Here is a 20,969-nt window from a genome sequence, read left to right on the forward strand (position 1 = left end):
AGCAGAAGGTGAAAAATGTTTCAGAAGGGGAATCTTTATGGGATGTTCCATTTAAATTGTTTTTGGTTGTCCATTAATGTGCAGTCTGAGAAATTTGGAAATTAAACATGTCATTTTTTCCCCCTTACAGTACTTGTTTATGAGCAAGGAACCTTCTCAGAAACAAAAAACCTGTCGTTATCCATCTGAGATTTTCAATACTGTTTTAATCATCTCTTTATTTTTCCAACTCGCTTGGTCCTCAAGGAATGAAAATGGGACTGATTGCATTTGCAAACACAGTCTCTGAAATACATAGTTTGACAAAGTGAAATTCCTCAGTTTGCCTCAGAATAATGTGTCTGGACTCTAATCCTGCAGCCTTGGATAACATCTATTCACTGAGCAGTGGAATTGCAGTTCTTGTTACATGAGCGAGGCCCTCATGTGATAATAGGTGCATACATAAAGTAATATGCTGTGCACTCACAGCATGCCAGGTTTGTTTCTTTAGAGTAATCTATTGTGAAATATCTCTTCTGTGAATAAAGGATCTGTTGTTAATTGCAAACTGGTAGATATGGGCCAGAATACGAGGATAGAACTGACAGATTGCTACCCGAAATAGTGCAGGTTTTTGTTTCTCATTTTAAGTTGTTTGTTTTTTTTTAATATGGAGTTTTACAAACCTTAGAAGATTTAGGGTTGAATGGTATTCTTCTTAATTTCCATATGCAAAAGTACAGAGAAAAAGGTGGTTGGAATTAAATTATCCGTTCAGTTAGGATGATGTTGCCCCTTCATCCTCTCCATGTTTGTAACTCCTTTTAAGCCTAGTCATCATCATAACGTCCTACACGAGTTAATTCCAAAAAGGTACTAAATGCTGGGTAAAAATTAACATTTGAAATGAAAGTTTTGCCTCTGTTTCTTTGAAAATAAAAGTATATTGGAATTGAGGCAAAATGAATGTGATTTTTCTGTGTGCTGCTACGATGTCAGTGTGTACTTGTGTATTAGACTCATCTGTCCTTCATGTGTTGAACCCTCTCCCTATGCCATTGCCAGTGTCGTTTATCTAACTTTTTATTTCAAACATGGCTCTTTTAACTGTAAATATTTAATCCAAATTAGGCATTTGTTATATGATTATCTTATTAAAAATGCTTTTGCATGTGTCAGTTGATTTTTATATCTTCTATTAAAAGAATGTGACTGTGTGAAATTGTAGAAATTTAGTAGGTTTTTTCTGAAATTCTGTGAGAATCCTGAAATGGAGGGGTGCTCAGCTAGGTGAGATGTGATATTGTTTTGCTTTCTAACTTTAATGGTTTATCCTGTCAGACTTTTTAACTATTGCTGCACATTGAGCTGTCCACAATGACTCCTAATTATTTTTCTCAGAAGACTGGACTAATTTGGTCTCATCAAATATTTAGACAAAATCATTTCTCCTTGTTTGCATTGCATTTTATCTATTTGCATTTCATCTGCTGTTGTATTATTCAATTCTCTAACTCAATTAGATCTTTCTGGAAATCTCTGTTCTCCACAGTTCTTACTAACCCAAATAATTTCATACTACTGGAAATTCTAATGTTTGACTGTCTGCTTCCACTAATTGATGTTAACCATTGTTTTTAATGTTTGGTATACACCATATGGTTAACTTCTACCCTCCCTGAACGTCTTGGTTAATGTCTTGATTATCTGAACCTTTTTTATGAGATAAAATTCTTCAGATAATCAGAGGCTTGAAGAAGGAGTCAGTAGAGCAGAGATCTACTGAGAAATATCAAATACACAGTGTAAACTTTCTTTCTTCCATTGTTTATAAAAGTGCTAACGTGCTTCACAAGAGCTTCAACACAGTATTTTGTTTGTAGAAAATGCACAGTGTCAGACTCCTAGGGAAATCTTGTCATGGAAATAAGTATAGGGTTCAGATAATGAAATGTCCACATTTTTACATTATAATATTTTGTTTCTCTGAAATGTAACCTTACCATATGGAACATATTGCTGATCAGATGATGAAAATGTGTATTAATCCTCTTTGGTGGATGTTAGTTTAAATGTGTATTATTCTGGCTTTATGGATGAACTTTGTCATTTGTAACCTGTTTGTGTATGAGATAGTGTGTGTGTGTGTGTTCTAAATAAGGTGATGTGTGCTTAGGAGCAGAAGAGACAGCAGCAGAAGGGTAGGAGATTAGTGTTTGGCTAATCATGATCTGCTGATTAATGAGGGTGATGGCACAGTGCAGTACAACAAAGAGGTGTGTTTCTGAGCTGTATATAAATTGTTGAGCACCTGGCAGATGTTCCCAAATTTATTTTACTTCTGTTTTCATCAAGTAGAATGTAAAGAATGGACATTAGGTTTTGAGGCCCATTTTGCCCTTTTTGTACAATCTGTAGTGCTAAAATATATGTGTTCCTTTTGTTTTCTTTAAATATGGTTTGTTTTTTTTTTTTTTTTTTTCACTGTAACTCCTTCCTTTCTCAGGTAGGGTGAATTGTGGCTTCTTGTTTATCAAAGTTATGTTGTATTTCCTTAAAATCTGTTTTCCTTAATGAGAAGGAGCTACTTTTTTAACAGATTAAGAAGTGCATTATTGTTATGGAGGTGTTTTTTTTTTTTTTTCCTAAACTCATGTAATTCCAAATAGTTGTAGAAGTCAGACTGATAACAAACATAGGCTGTGGATGATAGCGAGATGGCTTTCAGTAGGCTGTCATATACAACAAGGGGGAAAAAATAAAAAGCTCTCATTTTTTAAAATTTGTTTCAAAACTGGGAGGTGTTTGTAGTGGTTGGAACTGGTTTCTGAGAGGTTGGTGAAATAACATTAAAGGTTCTATTCACTTTAAGTCACTTGAGTTCGTGCACCAAAAATACATGATGAAAGAAAGCATCTGTCCTCTGTGGTGTTTGCTGCCTAAATAAATAACGTGCCATATGATCTTTCCCAAGGGGAAGCTGAAGAATCCAAACCAGGTCATGAAATAAAATGAAAAATTATCATTACTGGTGTTCAGCTGACTAGCTCAAGTCAGAAACATTCCGTGTTATTAGATACATTTCACTCATTTATGACTTCTTTTTCTTTGTTCATCGCCTCTGCAGCAACTCTTGCAACGTACTTCATACTATTTTATTCGTGTGAGTTCAGTGTCAATAGCCCCAAACTGAAGGATTTTACAGTTTTGCTTTTTTTTTTGGTTGAAGTAGTACAAAATGTCAAAAATTAGAAGGAAGGTCACAGTGGAAAATACCAAGACCATATCCGATAGCACATCCCGAAGACCCAGTGTGTTTGAAAGGCTTGGACCCAGCACTGGAAGTACTGCAGAGGTGAGTTGTAAAAGTGTTCTTCTTTTCCTCCCCACCCCAGCATCTTCTTTTCCAGGATTTATGTGGTGGGAAAGAGTAGCTCACAAGCACCAAATGCTCAGGTGTTGCTGAGGTTAAGTAAAGGTGAAAAGAACTCCTTAACGCATGGATGTTCAACATACTAATACTAGAATTTTCAAATACTGTGTGTTGTGCCAGCTTCTGGATGGAGCAGTGTTACTGTGCATATTAATAATATTTCCACCAGCCTAAATTTTTCTCTGCCAGACCTGATGCTCTTTGTTGATTATTTTTTTTAATCAATTATATTACTGGTGGACAGAAATTACAGATAAATGGGACTTAATGTGGAGTCATTTGTTTGTTCTGCCACACTCACACCAATGGTATTTCCAGAAAGGAGTGTGAAATTCACCCAGTAATGTCTGTCTCTTAGACACAGTGCCGTAACTGGCTGAAGACTGGCAACTGCCTCTATGGGAACACATGTAGATTCGTACATGGCCCTTCACCACGAGGTAAAGGCTATAGCAGCAGTTATAGAAGGTAAATCAAGAACTCACTTTGAATTCTTCACATGCTGTAGGAAAATAGCTTTTGCAACTCTGTCTTTTGTTTTGTTGTTTTTTTTTAAAGTGAAATGCTGTGGTGTGCCTAATTGTGTGTTACATCAATAACCGACTGCCTTATGAAGCTGCTTAAAACAGTTATTTTGGCAATGTGCAGGATTTTTGTGTGTATACAGCTTTAAAAAAATGAATGGTTGACTGGATACAGATTAACTATATATTACTTGAAATGGGAAGTTCAAGTGCCTTAGTACTTTTTTGTTTTTGGCAGAGTATCGCTGCTGCTTTCTGGTATACTTTTCTGTCCTGTACTAAAATGTTGGCTTGCAATTACTTACAGTGGTGCTCACACTCACAGCCCTTCTGCCTTTGCTATGTTGCGTGATGAATGTCTGTCCTTTCTCTCATGTTATGAGAAAACTCTTCAAAACATGGCTTTGTGACTTTATCTGTCAGATATTGAAAAATGTCCTGTATTGTAGGGGGAGATCAAAAAAATTACCTAATTTTTCAAAAGAGAATATTTTTTATTATATGTCTCTTCGTATGTCTCTAAAATTTAATTTTTTTTTTCAACTGTCCTTCGTGTGGCATAGCACGTAACTTAACTGAAACCAAGTATGGCAGTAAGCTCGTAGTGTTCTTGCTATAAAGGACGGAAAGATGTTATTGTTTTAGCATAGTATCTCTGTGAAGGATTCACAATTTACAAACAGCTGTCCTTCATAATGCCAGTATTACCGATAGATTATGGATGGGCACACTGAAGCATCAATGAGTAAAGCAACAACAGGAAGGCTGGCATGAGGTTAGGGTTCTGTATTTGGTTCTTTTTCCTATTCCTATGGCATACTCCTAGGGTGATCTTGACTTTGCTTGTTTGATCTTCCATTGCTTCTAAGGTGGTAGCAGCTGGGATACAAAATACATCACTGAGTTTAATGTTTCTTTTTGTGTGTAAAAGATTTTACTCTGTTCTGCGCTGAATGTTCCAAATGAATAAAGTAAGTGATTTACTGGTAGGGATTAAATTTTAAAACTGTTAAAATGTCATTTTCTCCTTGCTTTCAGTGTTTGGAACACTCAGTGCATAGTTCTGCTTGGTCATTTGAAGAAAAGTGACATTTCTTTTAATGATTAAAGCTGTGTTTCTGCTTCACTGTCACCACTGACATTTAAGAAAAACATTGATTTCCTTCTTATTGCTAACTTTTTTACTAAGACTGTATGAAAACTCAAAGGACAAGTCTTCCTGCTTATTTGCTTGGCACATTCAGAATTTAATAAAGGTGTTCTTAAAAGTAAAAAGGGGGAGGAAGCTCACCACCCCCACACACACCCCAAAACAGACAAATGAAAGAGCTGTGCCTGTCCTCAAAAGTTTCCACTAATAGCTCTTGGCCAGACATAGGAAAAGCTGCTACATAATATGTACATAATAAAATGGTGGCATTTTCATGCCATTTAACATTAGAGAGATTTTCACAAATGTTATCCAGGCATTTCAAATGCAATTTTATTGGCTTCAGGCAAGCCAAACTAATGCTGCTTCTACATCAATTCACTTAAAGCAATATTCTTGTTCAAGTATTTGGGATAGCAGAACAGCAGCATGTCTGCATGTGTTCAGTCACACCTGCCAGGGAAGTCTCATCTGCTTTGCAAGGAGTTGGGTAGGACAAAGCATGTCTTGCTGCCTTTCTGTCTTCATACCTTCTGCCTCAAGTTCCATACCTGCCTGCAGTCAATCCTGTTTTTAATGGTTTTATCTGACCATAATGCCTCCCATAGTTCAAAACATCACCAGACAGTAGGAAAACTTGACTCTGAAGTGTGATAAAGATTTTAGCACTAATGCTGCCTCTCACAGCATGAATTAGAATCATGCTATAAAAATAAAACCTAACGTGTTTTTACATGAAGCTTACCTGATTATGGTATTAGAAATTCAGTATTAGACCTGCCAGTCTTCCCAACATCAGAATTAAGGAGAAACTAACTGTGAGCTCTGTGTAAACATGCTATCCCACTAGGAATTTTGCTCTTTCTGCACTTGCAGATTGTTGGTTAGTTGCTTGGCAGCTTCCTGGCTGGCTCTTTCATGCGATGGTCAGCATCTGTGCCATTGCTTGGCCCTTTTCTTAGTCTGACTGATCCTCTTTATTTGGGATCATCACACTGCATTTACAAACCAAACCAAGCCAGCAGTCATACTAGGAAAGAATGTATGGCTTTTGAAAGTTTCAAATATGGGAAACTGGAAAATGGGACAGTGTTTCTTAAGCAGTTATAATGTGTACATAATACACAAATACTGGTCATCTGCCTCTATGCACACATCTGCTCTCACACAGGTACACAGAGATATACTCAGATAGATATATTGCAAGGTGTGCCTGTTGTTGGATTCTTGTTCCTGACACTGTAAGAAGTACAGGAACAAATGAAGGCACTTATGAATGTTCATTTCCTAAATGCTGTTGAACGTGGAGAACTGAACTGTTGCAGGAAGTAATGCTGTTTAAAATCACTTAAGTGCCTTAGAATTTGAAATGAGGAAATTCTTCATCTTAGGCCTTATTTAAAAGATGGGCCCAGCTCAAAATACTAAAAAGAAATTGCATAATGCCTTTTGTGTGAAAGGTTCTGGCAGTTGCAGTCTAGCCACATCATCTTGAACTGCAGAGGTAATTTGTCTTGAACTTCAACAGATCCACTTCAACAGTGAGCATGACCTGGAATAACCAAAGATGCCTTTTGGAGTGGGCTGGTGGAAAGTTGAATGTAGAAATGAAGCTGTGGTACACATAAAAGAAAAATCAGCTAGTAGACCAGCCAAAGCATCTGAAAACAGTCATGGCTTCCTGAGTAATTATTTCTTAAATTTTGACTAATTGTCAATCTTATTTTATTACAGTTTTTGGAGGCTTTTGAGTCTTTGGGGAAGGAGAGATAGGGTGATTACCATGACTTTGCTTTGGTGTTCTCCTAAAACTGAAAAAGGCTGACCCACTAACAGCAAAACCAAACAAAAAAATTGTCCAGCAAACCCCAGCCCTGAATGTGTACCTTTTAAATTTATGTGTTTTTTTCACAGCTTTTATAATATTTAAGTAGACTTGAAGAATGCTTTAGCACAATACCTTTTTTCCTGCATGGGAGGAAAGAAAACATTTATTAATTGATGGTAAAATGGTTTGGATACTTTGTTTTTTACTCCAGCCTATAACTTAAAAAAAAAAAAATAGAATGTCAGATGTCACTCTATAAGGTACATGAGCTGCACTCAGTGCATGCATGATCTCTTGCTTTCTCCTTCAGCTAATGGGATTTTTTCCTGAAAGTATTCCTCTCAAGGAACAATATTACAAATACATTGTTGATAATCTTACTGCCTTTTAACTTAATTTTCAGTTTCACTAATCCAAATCCTTTGTATTTGTAGCTTAAATATCATTAAAAATTTAGGTGTTGAATTGCACTTTAATGCTGAAAGACAGCTTATTTGTTGAGATAGCTGGTTGTTGGAATGCTTCAGAGAGTTTTGGTAATGCAAAGAGTTACCTTTTTAATATGAGGGGAGGGGAAAAATACTTTGAATCATAACCTCTCCTAAATCCAGACACTTTAAAGATCATATAGTCATGCATGCAAAGAAGATAACTTATATTTGTATGCTGGCTATTAATTGATCCTTAGTGATGAAAAAAGCAGAGCTCTTCTCTTCTGTACATTTCCTATGATCTAGATTGAGCTGTACTTATAATTTCATGGAGAATTAAATGCATTAAAAATGAGAGCAGTCACTGGTCTTTGTCTCTGTAGGTCCTCATACATTTAACCCCGTGATGCAGTTTAAAGAATTAAATGTAGGAGACTGTGCAGAGGAGGAAATGGAAAAAAAATTACTTTTTCAAATATGTGCAGATTGAAAATGAAATGGTATTAAATTAAGTTTTTGTATGCATTGTGAAAGTCAGTTTACCCTTTATATATAATGTGACAGGATGAGTGGGAGAAATGACTTTCTCAATGGAAACTGATTCAGTCTGAAAAAAAAAAGAAATGCAAATTTCATTATTCATATATTACAAATAAGTTTTCTAATCAAAAGACAGCATTAGTATCTCTTTATGATTCTTTAGTGTCAACTGATAGGCACAGATGTAGTATTTGTATGCAACCTTTTCACAGAAAAGTCTATAATTACAGCTAACAGCCATCACAGAAGTACTAAACTCCATGTCAAGCCAAATGTATATGAAGAGAAAACTTGTTTTCTTGAACTGAAAGATCATCTGAAACAGTTCCTATATTCCCTTAGCTTAGGAATTTGTTTGAATCATAGAATCACAGAATGGTTTGGGTTGGAAGGCACCTTAAAGATCATCTGGTTCCAACCCCCCTGCCATGGGCAGGGACACCTTCCACTCCACCAGGTTGTTCAGAGCCCCATCGAGTCTGACCTGGAACACTGCCAGGGATGGGGCATCCACAACTTTTCTGGGCAACCTGTGCCAGTGTCTCACCAATGCAATGGTTGTTCTCTTCTAACCCATAAGGGGTGAATGAACTCATGAATTCATACTAAGAGGTGACAAAATTATAGTAGTGTAGGATGTTCCTCCCACATCACAGTAATATCTTTTACAGAAACTATATCATAAAGGTGCACGACAACCAGAGTTCATCCAGTATTTTGTAATTAAATAATGAAATAGTTATTACTGCAAGATGGAAAATGGAAGAGGCCTCCAAGAGTTCATTTCTGATTCATGTCTTGCAGCAGTGTTTTCCTGTGTAGCAGCCTCACCTGGACCATGGGGGGCTGGTGCTTAGGTTATCTCTGCTTGCAGACTTCATCCACATTCAGAGTTGTGCTTCTCTGTGACTGTCATTGCTAGTCTATAGTAGTTTGATTTTGCATTAATTGTGATTTTAAATATATATATATGTAATATATAGAGAGAGACACTTGTATTTATGTACTATATATAAAAGTTGTTGCAGCTTAGATTATGGAGAAGGCTAAATCTCCAAATATTTGGTAGGAGTGATTGTGAAACACATCGGCATGATGGTCAGAATAAAGTTATTTATTCTGGATGGGAAGCTGATATAGAGTAGTAACTGAGTAATGCCATAAATACATAAAAATAATTTTTCTTCTTAGAGTCCAATCTTGACTTTCTGAAAGGATTGGGATTTTTCTAATGCTTAAGCCCTTTAGAATGGAATATTTTCTTACTCATCCACCTTGCTTCTGGGTAGGATGTTTAGATTTTTCTGGATGTACTAATAAAATAATAATTAAAAGACAGATGATATTCCTTTAAAAATAGTCCCATAGAACTGGTTATATTGTTTTTCTGTATTATACAGGTCACCAGAAAGACCCACTGGAGATCTTCGGGAAAGAATGAAGAACAAACGTCAAGATGTTGAGGCAGAGCCACAGAAACGAAGTACAGAGGAATCATCCTCTCCTGTTAGGGTAAGAGTGGAGTTTGCAGAACTCCAGAATCCCTCAGTAACAATTGGGCAGTGTGTCCTAGAAACCTTATCATTGTGACTTGTAATATTGAAAATGTTTTAAGGAACTGATCATTTTGTACATAGCATATCACATTTTTTTGTTATGAAGTGTCTTAACAATTGTACTGTTTTGCAATTTTGTAGTGCTTTCTTGTCTTTTGGTTCCCAAAGATCTTATAAACCCCACAGACTTAAAATGTGTTATAAATACTGATAAACAGGTATTTAATAACAGTGCAGACTCTTTGATTATTACCAAGAAAGTACACTAACCATTCTTTCAGTCGTCCACTATTTTTCCCCCAACACTTATTCATATCCCTTGTATACATGCATCCTGACTTAAGTTGTTCACCCCAAATTTGCTTTTGATGAAACCATGCAGTTAAAATTGTGCAGGTTCATTTTGCCTTCCTCCTCATATACTCATCAGGCACCCCAACTGGTCAATTAGTGGATTTTGCAAAAAAATCATTATTATTCTTATTTTGTAAACATCTTTCTGCAACCCTGTGGCCCTCAAATATCAACATTTAATTATTTTTAAATTGTGTTACCTGTTTCTGATGTTACAAACAAATAGGGACAGAGTTCATACTGTGACCCTGTACCTGTGTAGCAGTAGCACCACTGTGTTCCTGTTTAAGATCATCTTAATATGAAAATTTTTTTAAAGGTTTTATTTGTAAAACATCAGTTTTACTTCTGCAGGTATTGACAATGTTCGATCATTTCCTCTTGGTCTGTTCTTACTTGCTGTGTAAAATGAATTTCATATGTCAGCTGTAAATATATCAGCAGCAGCTGCTATCATTAAATTTAACAGAATGGCTTACCTTCCAATCATGTTTTCAGTTGCTGTTAATTTTTGTAAACTCTCAATCTTTTTACTGAAATGTGTTTCTTTTATTTTCTAATAGTTTGAATAAACTGTTCAGTTATTGAGTACATGGTTGGTGGGAAAATTTTTTTTTTCCAACCGTCATTAAAAATTTGCTGTAACTTCTGTCCTGGTGCCACTCTAATTTTGATGTAATTCTTACTTTGGGTTAGTTAACCTTGCTTTTTATAGTGTTCTCTTAATGTAATAATAAAATATTCTTAAACAACTAAAACCCAAGTGAAAGTGAACTGGAAGCAAGAATCTAAAGGAATTGGCGAATTAGTGTTAACCAAAGAACTATCAAAGAACTATTTATAGATTAAGCACACAGCAGAGTAAAAAATGCTCTGCTTCAATCACATAAAATGGAAGATTGAGGAAACAGCTGAACTTTTGTTTTAGTTCCATGGAGGCAACTCTCAAAATACAGGATATCAAAGAAAATGTTCTGGAACAAATAGATGAAGAGGGACAGTCGTCAAGAGTTGCTTTGCAAAGAACCAGAAAATATCTTAAAGGACAGAAGACTCGAGTGACTGAACTGCTAAGAAAAATCTTGCTCCATCGGTGGAGCTGCTGTTATGGTGGAGATCTAATATGTGATGTTTCCATATTTTATTAAAGCTTTTGGGGTAACAGCAGAGCTTGATAAGAAAACTTTGAAATAATGAAAGGTAGCTTGTTCCATAAGAAGTTTCATAATTTTGGTTAAAAATAAAGAGACTGATCAGAAACATTCCTGCAGACAAAATCTGTGCTTTACCAGACTATGATGGAGGGTAGTGGTTAAGAGAGAACTGGCTGATGTAGGTCAAACCTGTTTTGAAACAAGACTTCTGAGGCATATGTATAGATAGTCAAAGAATAGAAGGTATAGTATTTTAGGTTTATAACCCAGCTAAGGGAAAAATTTTAGATTAATTTGAAATTGAATTACACCGAATGCTATTGTAATTCATTTAAAGAACTATAATTTTAAAGAATGTAGAAAAAGGTTGGACATCCCAAATGCCAAACTTTGCAGAAGATTTGAAAACAGTACTTGGGATTACTGAAGTCTGAGGAATGCCACAGGGGTTGGGAAAGATAGTTTTTGGCAGTACAATGGCAGATGAAACTTGGTGTTGGCAATGAAGAAAGTATTTAAAACAAAAAATGAACTAATTTTTTAAAAGTAACTGAAACCATGCAGTAGAAAAATAAGTTATTGTGGACAGCTCAATGAAACCATGTGTTCAAAGTGAAGTCACAGTTGTAGAAGCAAATATTCAGGTATATATAAAAATGGAATAGAAAATGATTGATAATATGCTGTAGAAATTCATGGTCTAGTTTTATTTGAAATGCTGTTTGGTTGTCATCACCTGTATGCAAGAAAATACAGTCAAAGGTCTTGAAGTGGGCAAAGAGGTGAGAAATAAACTGGAGAGAAGAAAGGACATGGGATGAATGCATATAATGTATGTTTGAGAGAATGTAAGTTAGATGCGTCATATTCGTACTTTATACCAGTAGAAAGAGTGGCAAATTTGAAAATTACAAGGGGAAATGTTATATAAAACAAATCTACCTGGTTGCCAGAAGATAGACACACAAAGCTGAATAGGTTCCACAAGAAGCTAAGACAGTATAACTAGTATAAAATCTTTTCAGAAGCGATTTTTTATTCTTTGGAGACTTATCTAGTACAATATGTATGTATTTAGGAAGAAACTTCCTATATTGGCAGTTTATAGACTATATCCCTTTTTATTTCTTCATGTGTTGTACTATTGTTTGCAGAGAGAATATGCTGTGCTGTGTGGACGCCTACATTGAATGAACTCAGTTGTTTTTGTGTTTCTTGGATTTGTGTTTGGAATTACTTCAGCATTTACGTTAGTGTATGAATCATAATACAGATAATTAGTTGAGGTTCCTGCTGTTACTGTATTTAGTTGAAAATTTTTATTTTAAATAATATGAGAAGACAGTTACATTGGTGTGTATGAAGTCTTACTGAAGTCTTAACCTGGAAGGTGTGTGTGATTTGGGAGAAAGTGGGAGGAGCTTAATGTACATTTAGGAAGGTTTTTGTAAGGAATGTGTATCACTTGTTTCATATCTCTGGATTTTGTCACTGTAGCTTTTAACTATTTCCACTGGAAATAGGACTCAGCATTGTCCATTGTCTTCCATCTCTGAAATGGGAACAAATACCTCTTAATGTCAGAGGAACTTCAGATTCGTTTACTTATGTGTTTCTGTAGTGTGATAGTAGTTTACACTATAAAGATATTATACCTAGAGCAAAGTAGTACTGTGCTTGCCCAAAAGGTTGTAGCTGTAATATGCATAGTTTACTGTAGGTTTAAAGGAATCTGTGCTTTGGAATGAGTTTATTTTGCTGCATGTATGTGTGCAAGGTTGAAACCAAGATTTCTGCTGTGTGAGAATTGTAGGTTCTCCTGTATTGTATCAGTCTTTTATTCTTTCCATCAGCGTTGGCAAAGTAACACTTCTTGGCTAGGAGCATGTTTTAAGATTGGATGAGTCCTTTTGTGCTTGGCCAGGCTTTTCTGGCAGTAGAGGGAAATTTATTCAAGTAGACATCAAGTCTTGTGCTGTAGAGTGCTGATCACATGCAACATAGAACTTCAACTTGAATAGACATTAAATTAAATAAAATCTCACAGAAGTCACCCATAATAATTTTTCCCTTTCTTATGTGGCATCTCTCTAAACATAACATGAAACTGTAAAAATCTATCCAATACCTGCTATGTTTAGCTGTGAACATATACCTAAAAACAGTGTAGACAAAGTCTAGTAAATCACTGTTTCCTCTTAGGACATGCTGCAATTTTTTTTAGTAAATAAATATATAATTATTTAGGTGTAATGTTTCTCATCTAGTAAATGGGATTTTTTCAGAGTCTGCAGAGAAAGAGTTATCAAGACTGAATATACAGCATCTTCAGGTGCAAGTGATAGTCATGCTATTGGCCTTTAGGAATTTAACTTAATTTATTCTTGGCTTGTTAAGGGAGAGACAGAAAGGGTCTGTAAGGATATGGAGGAAATATTTCATTCCCATAGTATGAGGGAATCAAATGTGTTACAAGTGTAACAAGTAAACTAAAAGGAACATGTTGAAGATTTTTCAGTGAGAAAAATTAGGTATGTGTTCTAAATCATCATAACTTAAATTCTTGATTAGCATGCCCCAGGAAAAATATACTCAATTTCTAAACTGATATTTGTTTCTCAAGATGCAGTGTTGTCAAAAATCTTTTTTTCTTGACAACTAAACAACATTAATGTAAAATACTCTGCTTCCCCTATAGTCAGTATTTTATTTTGATAGCTTTTCTTGTTCTCAGTTCTTCTCTAGAAATATGATTGTGCTACTACCGAATCTTTCCACTGAAAGGAGAAAATACAAGCTCTTTCAAGATGCTTGTATTGGCTTGTAAGTTTGAGGAGGTAGGCATGATGCATACAGGTTGTGTAGTATTTTTAACATGGGTTGTTAAATTGAACTTGAAGCATTGACTTGCTCCACGTTCTTTGATGACAAGGTATTTGATGAATTGTCTTTGTGAGATTTTTTAAAATCGGCATAGAGAGGTTGTCCTAGTGTTCGTATTTCGGTTTGCTAGTAAGAGCTAGTGTTGAATTAATAGAAGCTAGTATTCATATTTAAGAAATTATGGTTTTGTTAGTTTATGTTATAGGACTTAGTTTAAGTATATGGCAGAAGTATACAGCTCGGTAGAACAGCTGTGGCCTTCATGGAGGGTGGGCTAGAAAAATAAGAACAGTCTTCCAAAGAAAAGAATGATTGAAGAGAAGGCTTGTTATACTTAGAGATTTTCAGATCTCATCAGAGTAGTTTTCTTTTAAAGTAATTTGCTTTGGGGCATAGTAGAATTGTGGCCCTTAGACTGAATGTCTTTAGTGCATGTTGAGACAATGGCTTAGTGGATGTAGACTTGTCTGCAGTTGATGTCAGCAACCAACATAACTCAGTAAGTTGTGACCTTCTGTATAATTTTAGAGATTTTCATCATTAAACTAGAGATAAGTTTCTAACATTGTTGCTGAATAAAAAGGAATAGTTGAATTTTACTCATTTTTGAGTGGCTGTCTGCAATTTTATTTTGTTTCCTTCATGTGTTTCTAAGGTGATGTTAAGGTTTTAAATTAAGGTCTAAGTCCCAGTAAGGAATAGCTAGTGAAATTCTCAGGCATCTCCTTTTCTTCGTTTCTCCCACATACCAATATGAAAGAATCCCCAGAAAAACAAAAGAGGGCACTACGTGAGCTGAGAAAAACAGGACTATGGGACAGATTTTGCTGTTCTGGTTTCCTATTTAATATATTAACCTGAGATACTTGTAAGCTTGAATTTTCTTCTTTTGCTAGTAGTGAGGAAACTTTGTCCTGTATTCCACTTGAGCCCAGGTACATCATACAGAGAATGTTGCTTCAGCAGATGCTGAGGTGCAACTATGTAGCTTTATACTGGAATTTAGCAAGGGCACAAGAGCAGCACAGCATCATTTGACTTGAAATTATCTTTTTTTCTTGTAAGCATAGTCTCTGGCTTTCTTAGGTGTTCACAGGACCATCCACTATATGGGAAATGGGTGCTACTGCATTAGTTAGACTTGTCTTGGAGACAGTGAAAGTCAAACACAAAGCTGTCAATGGAACTTGATTCGATTGTGTTGCTTTAGAATTTTTTCCCCTTCTGCCAGCCAAGGGTCTCTGGGTTTATTTATTATCTCCTGTCCCCGCCCCCCCCCCGCCCCCATTCTTTATCCTCTGAAGAGCTAAATGGTTCCACTCTGAGGCTCATCTGCCTTGCCTATAAATATTCTTATTTACAGCTAAGAATTCTTGCTCAAGCTGTGAAAGTTATACTCTTTAAATGTTCATTAAACTTCTGGGCTTTAGAACTTAACCTCTTCTTTCGGTGCCTACTTGCCCTGCCTTTAAGCCTTCCTATTTTATGAATCCTTTCTTCTCTTTTCCTCTTCTGCTATCTGCATTCTGATTATATGAAATTGCATTAGAACATGTAGCCTGTGGAGTCTCTGCTTGTTTAGGAAGATATTTGTTCAACAGGCTAAAGGGGAAAATGCTTTTTGTACTATGAAAAAATCCCAGCCAAAATACCATGTAAAATACACCTGCTTCTTCAGGCTTCTTTTAAAATAAAGTTGTTTACTCTAATGTGGCATTTTTTCCTTTATAGAAAGAGTCTTCACGAGGAAGACATAGAGAAAAGGAGGATATCAAAATTACAAAGGAGCGAACACCAGAAAGCGAAGAGGAAAATGGGGATTGGGAAACAAATAGAGAAGGTACGTATAAGGTATTGAACTGACAGTCCCCTGACACCTTAAAGAGCTGTGAGATTTCTGAGCTCTGTGCCAAGTGGAATGCTTCAAGATTTACTTTCTAAGCAGAATACTTTCATACAGTAGCTGTTAAATTTTTTTTTTTTTGAGGAGAACTAACAAGTTATTTGAGTTGGACTGCTACAGTGGTTAAACCAACTAGCTTTAAAACCACAGGCTTTTTTCTTTTTTTTCCTCTTTTGACCACTCAGGCAACAAGGAATTTAGGTATAGTCTACTTCATGGTGAATCTTTCACATTAAGGTCACTAGATGAATCCAAGTTGCATCTAAAGTAATTTTGGAACTTGTCAGTCTGAGAAGAAAGTGCAAATCCTTTGAAATCAAAACTCAGCTGTTTTTGTTGCATAATTTGTAATGGTGTAAGCTGTCGCTATCAAGGTTTCCATTAGAATGCGTGTAACAACAGTTGAAGGTGGACATCAGTGACATACTTATGTTCTAAAAATACTTGAAGAATGCTAAGTGTCTTGCATTACCTTTGTAGTCACTTTTGTATGAGTTGGTGGATGGGAGTTTTTGGGTTTGGAGGTACTTTAGTACTTATTGGTGGTTTCATTTTTGCTGAAACACCACTGAACTGTGGTGTTTCTGTAGTTTTCTAAGCATCTGTTTTTCAGAAGTAGTTAAAATGTTGCAAGAAAAAAATGGCAGCTCTGATCCCATCTGAGGGAATTCACATATTATGAAGATACTTGCAATGAAGTTCACTGCAGGTTGTAGGAATGAGCTCCTTGGAAATGTCAATAACTAGGGAGCTTTTCAATACACTGTGTGTTAAAAGTGTTGCAGGTCCTGTTTTGCTGTGTCTTAAGCACAATACATGGAATGTATTTGGAATGGAAAAGTAGCCAATATATGTATTCACTCATTGTAGACTTTTTTTTTTACACACTGTTAAGAAAAATTGATCTATGGCATGTATACATGGAAATAAAACCTGACTCAAAAAAGTTTGGAACATAGAAACCGCAAGGTCTGTATAAACATATGGTATGAATGTGTTAAATCTTAGACAGTGAGACTTTTCATCTTGAGAACTCAGCTTTTTTTTTTCAAAATAGTGTCAATTGTCAGTATATGGATGAAGGAGAATTACTGTCTGTTCATTTCTACTGAGTGCTATATAAGTACATGGATAGACTGGAAAGAACCTATGCTACTGGGAACTGCACCTTTCTCTGGACTGTTCCCATGCATTCGTGACACATGAAGGCGATTTGTAGACTGAGTGTAGTTATTGCAAACCCTTTTATGTAGTTCCCATATGTAGGAAGGGAGTAAAAACTAATAACTTTTTAATTAAGTTGTCATTTCTCTGACAGATATTTTCCCAAAATGCTTTTTGAGTATTAGACTTAAATAGCCATAAACAAAATTAATATAAACAGAGTGAGTAAATTCAATTTTCAGTAAGATTTCAGTTGCCAGGTTGGAAACTTAAGATATTAACTGTCCATGACTTAATGAAAATATGAGAGAAATAGCACTTTTTCTAATGTGAAAACCAAAGAGTGATAATTTTGTAAAACCAGATGTAAACTCTTGAAGTATATGTTTATCCAGTGAAAGGGTTCATACAGAACTCTTCTCTTATTTTAAAATCAGTGTTTACATTAATTGTAATTAAGTGTTTCAATTGATTTGTTAGACACTGTATTAAATAAAGCCCTCTAGTATTGTGCATCACTGTATGAATCTGTTTCATGTTAGTTCCCCAGTTAACTACTGCTCTACATATATTCACTCCTTGTGAAGACACAGTTTTAATTTTTTTTGTTATTTAAATATGAAGTGGTTTACTGTTTTTCCCTTGCTACCTCAGATGAATGTCCATCAAAGAAGTTAAGGAGTTATTTTTAATGAAGTGTAAGAGTTTAACTTCAGGTTGTATGGAACCAACTGGAATTACTTCAGGTTTGCATACAGAATTGGAGAAGAAATTTGGCATTCATTCCTTGGTCCATTGATGCAGTGCTTAAAGGTCATGGAAATATTTATGGTTGCCATCTAGTATGCTAAATGTTACTGTTGTATTATTTCATAAGAAATTGTCTATTCATCTATTTACTTTTTTTTTTTCTTCAAATAAAGACTCTGATAATGGAGATGTTAATTATGATTATGATCATGAGCTGTCTTTGGAAATGAAGCGCCAAAAGATTCAGAGAGAACTCATGAAATTGGAGCAGGAAAACATGGAGAAACGAGAGGAAATAGTAATTAAAAAAGAGGTTTGTATTATGTAAACGTGAAATAAAAAAAGTCATCAGCCACTTCATAGGGTTCTATGAAGGGTTCTAATTGTTTCCCAGAAGACTTTAAAGTTTTTGGGCTACCAATGCACTATTGTGTTACATGATAGGAAATAACTGGCACCTATGTAATTAGTATGTGACTTCAGTACTTGAAGTGAGTATCTGATCAGTCATCCAGCACAGTAACCAAGTTTTCTCCTTTTTGAAGTCAGCTATTAAATGAGTAGGATTTAATGCATTTTAGTGATACAAAACTAGTAAGGTCTGTAATGGAGAAGATAGGTAAAAGAAAATACAAGGCATTTCCCAATCTCATTTTCCAGCTTGCCTTGTAGTAACAGAATAGAGTGACAGAGACAAAGCTGTAGGTGTTAGAAACTCTAAAATTTTGGGAAAGACTGAAAAAAAAAAATCCTCTAAGGTCTTTCTTTTTCAGACAAATGTGAGTGAGTTAGTTAGTGAGCATATTGATTTTAAACCTTAAGTTACAGCTTTTGTAACGTATAACAGAGTGCATCACCTTCTCTTCCTCCTGCACTTTATCTATTGTCTTCCTTTTATGCTATTCTTTGCAAACAATGTGATGAGGTTGAAGTAGAGATGTACATGGTTCTCATACTCTCTCACTTGCTGAATTTACATGTTTGACACACATATCAGCATACACTTACACTTTTGAGCATCAGTATCTTACTGGTTAATTTTATTCTTTCCCTCAAGATTTCTCCAGAGGTGGTTAGATCTAAATTATCACCATCACCACGAAAGTCCAGCAAATCTCCAAAACGAAGATCCAGTCCCAAATCATCGTCTTCAGCTAATAAGAAAGATAAGAAAGCATCTACTGTGTCTTCACCACTTTTGGAGCAGCAGAGGTCAGTATGTAGGTGCGTCTTTCAAGAGAGTGAGAACAGAGAGCCACACTTACATTTATTACTGGAGTTTTCATAAATAATATTTTTCGTCTTCCTTCCTTTCAGTGCCCTTGATTATATAAATTTAGGAGAAGATCTCTAAATCGTGCATTGTGAATCATCTTATGCAGATAATTGTCATATGGATGTAGTTTTCAATTGATTATTTTCATGGTTTACAAGCAGATCTTTTCTCTTTGAATCTCCAGAAGCTTTGTGAGATGATGAGAAAATAGAAACCATTGAAAAGTGGAAAACACTTTTGTTTGAAATGCTGCAGCCTGTGAGGCAGCCTCTCTAAATTGAAGTGGTTAAAATTTGACCAACTGCACATTCTGTTGGTATTGTATATTACTGTTTAAGATATAATGTGCAACTTTCAAGGCAGGGAATTTCTCAGAATTCAGGAGAAGATAAGAAGTGAGGGATGTAGAGGAGCAGGGAAGAATTAAGGATAAAATATCACAGGATTTTAACTGGATGCTGTGCCACCAGACTCAATCTCCAAACCAGCTTCTAAAGTTCTTGCTGGCCAAAGACATTTTGAGTTGTTGTTTGCAGCTTTTAGATATGAAAGAAATGACTGCTGCAATGTAACCAGACACATCTGTGTTTGGTAAAATCCCCTATTTAACCTATTTGTTAAAATCCCCTTTTAAATAGGGGTAGAAGGACATTGTTTCTGCTGCAGGAATGGTACAGCATGTGGTGGTATACTACTGACATATGCAGTGATACCTAGTTGATAGGATTTATCTTAGTGGTAAATTATGCGGAAAATACATAATGTTTCATATTGTGAGATGCATACTCAAGAATGTTTAGATGCTTCATCCTGTCAGGTAGTTAACATTAAATTGAAAACATGAGTAGTTCGTTCAAGTAATTTTGTGTATGTGGTTGGGATATTGCATTGCAGAAATGGGAGTATAAACAGACAAGGTACTGTATGGTTTTTGTCTTCTGATGTACACAGTTCATGTAAGGGCATTTTATCTTTGAAAACTGGTTCTGTCTGAGCAAGAGCAATTCCTATTTTTGTTCACTTCCGTAGGAAAAAAAGGCTGTAAATTGAGGAGCTCAACATAAATTTTTACCATCTCTATTCATCTTTCTGTCAAGTTCTGATGTTGAATGGTGCTTGCTAAGGGAGTATTGGTATTGGCTTGCTAAGGGCTATTGGTAAATCCCATCCTAAAAGCCTCCAGGCCTTTTATGTTACAACTTTCCTGTCAGCGTCTGAGAAAATATTGTGTGAAATAGTTGTCAACTCTTCATTTTTTTACCCTCCCCACCCTATTAATTTTTCACTAGGAGTTCTAAAAGTACCCAGAGTAAAAAGAAAGGTCCTCGTACCCCTAGCCCTCCTCCTCCGGTACACGAGGAAACTCCCCTGGGGAAAAAACACAAAGAAAAACATAAAGCAAAAGAACGTTCAGAAGAAAAGGCAAGGGACGTGAAAGAGAGAGGGCGTGACTTTGAAAGGCACAAGGAAAAAAAAGAGAAGCAGAGGTAAGTTATGTTGCATTACGGGCTTTTAACTGTAACCTTGCTTTTAAAATTATCTTCTATAGAACACTGAATAATAAGGGTGGCATCACATACTTTGCCAACAACCTTTCCAGTACTCAATGAAGTATTTTCAGTGTGTTATGTAGATGGATTGATAGACTATAACTAACAGATTGGTAGGTTTTAACTGCATGACTTCATAAGTTTGTAAAATGCTCCTTAGAAAGCTTCATTACTTCTCAAGAATTTGGATCTTCACCAGTGGAACAGGTTGTTTGCCAAAACCTTTATTGAAGTCATTCACTGGTCTGATTGTATGCTTTTCTGAAAAGTTGGCAGTGTGCATTTAAACACTTCCTAATCTTCAAGTAGGTTAAAGTCAAAGACTACTGACATTTTAGAATTGCTTCACTTTTGCATATATATGTATTTATATATTAAAAAAAAATGGTGGGCTACTATGAATATTCCATTATTTCCTGGAGCATACACATCCACTTAAGCTGAAAGATACATGATCTACATTTTTATGTCCTATATTTTCTTGAAAGTTG

At 35.6% G+C, this 20,969-nt stretch overlaps 1 protein-coding gene across 3 annotated transcripts in view; it reads left to right on the forward strand.

The window, feature by feature from the left end:
- ZC3H13 (zinc finger CCCH-type containing 13) overlaps positions 1–20,969 on the forward strand; it is a 46,028-nt gene that overhangs the window by 2,738 nt on the left and 22,321 nt on the right. For 2 of the 3 annotated variants that reach the window (XM_053934326.1, XM_053934328.1), the window contains exons 2-8: positions 3,212–3,337; positions 3,774–3,883; positions 9,289–9,400; positions 15,567–15,675; positions 17,826–17,965; positions 18,710–18,864; positions 20,218–20,415. In XM_053934326.1, the coding sequence (XP_053790301.1) occupies positions 3,221–3,337; positions 3,774–3,883; positions 9,289–9,400; positions 15,567–15,675; positions 17,826–17,965; positions 18,710–18,864; positions 20,218–20,415 (941 nt within the window). In that variant the 5' untranslated portion in view covers positions 3,212–3,220. The remainder of the gene's footprint in view (positions 1–3,211; positions 3,338–3,773; positions 3,884–9,288; positions 9,401–15,566; positions 15,676–17,825; positions 17,966–18,709; positions 18,865–20,217; positions 20,416–20,969) is intronic. The other variant, XM_053934327.1, reaches the window with a different exon arrangement.

Source organism: Vidua chalybeata, chromosome 2 (assembly GCF_026979565.1).
Source record: "Vidua chalybeata isolate OUT-0048 chromosome 2, bVidCha1 merged haplotype, whole genome shotgun sequence".
NCBI classification, from domain to species: domain Eukaryota; kingdom Metazoa; phylum Chordata; class Aves; order Passeriformes; family Viduidae; genus Vidua; species Vidua chalybeata.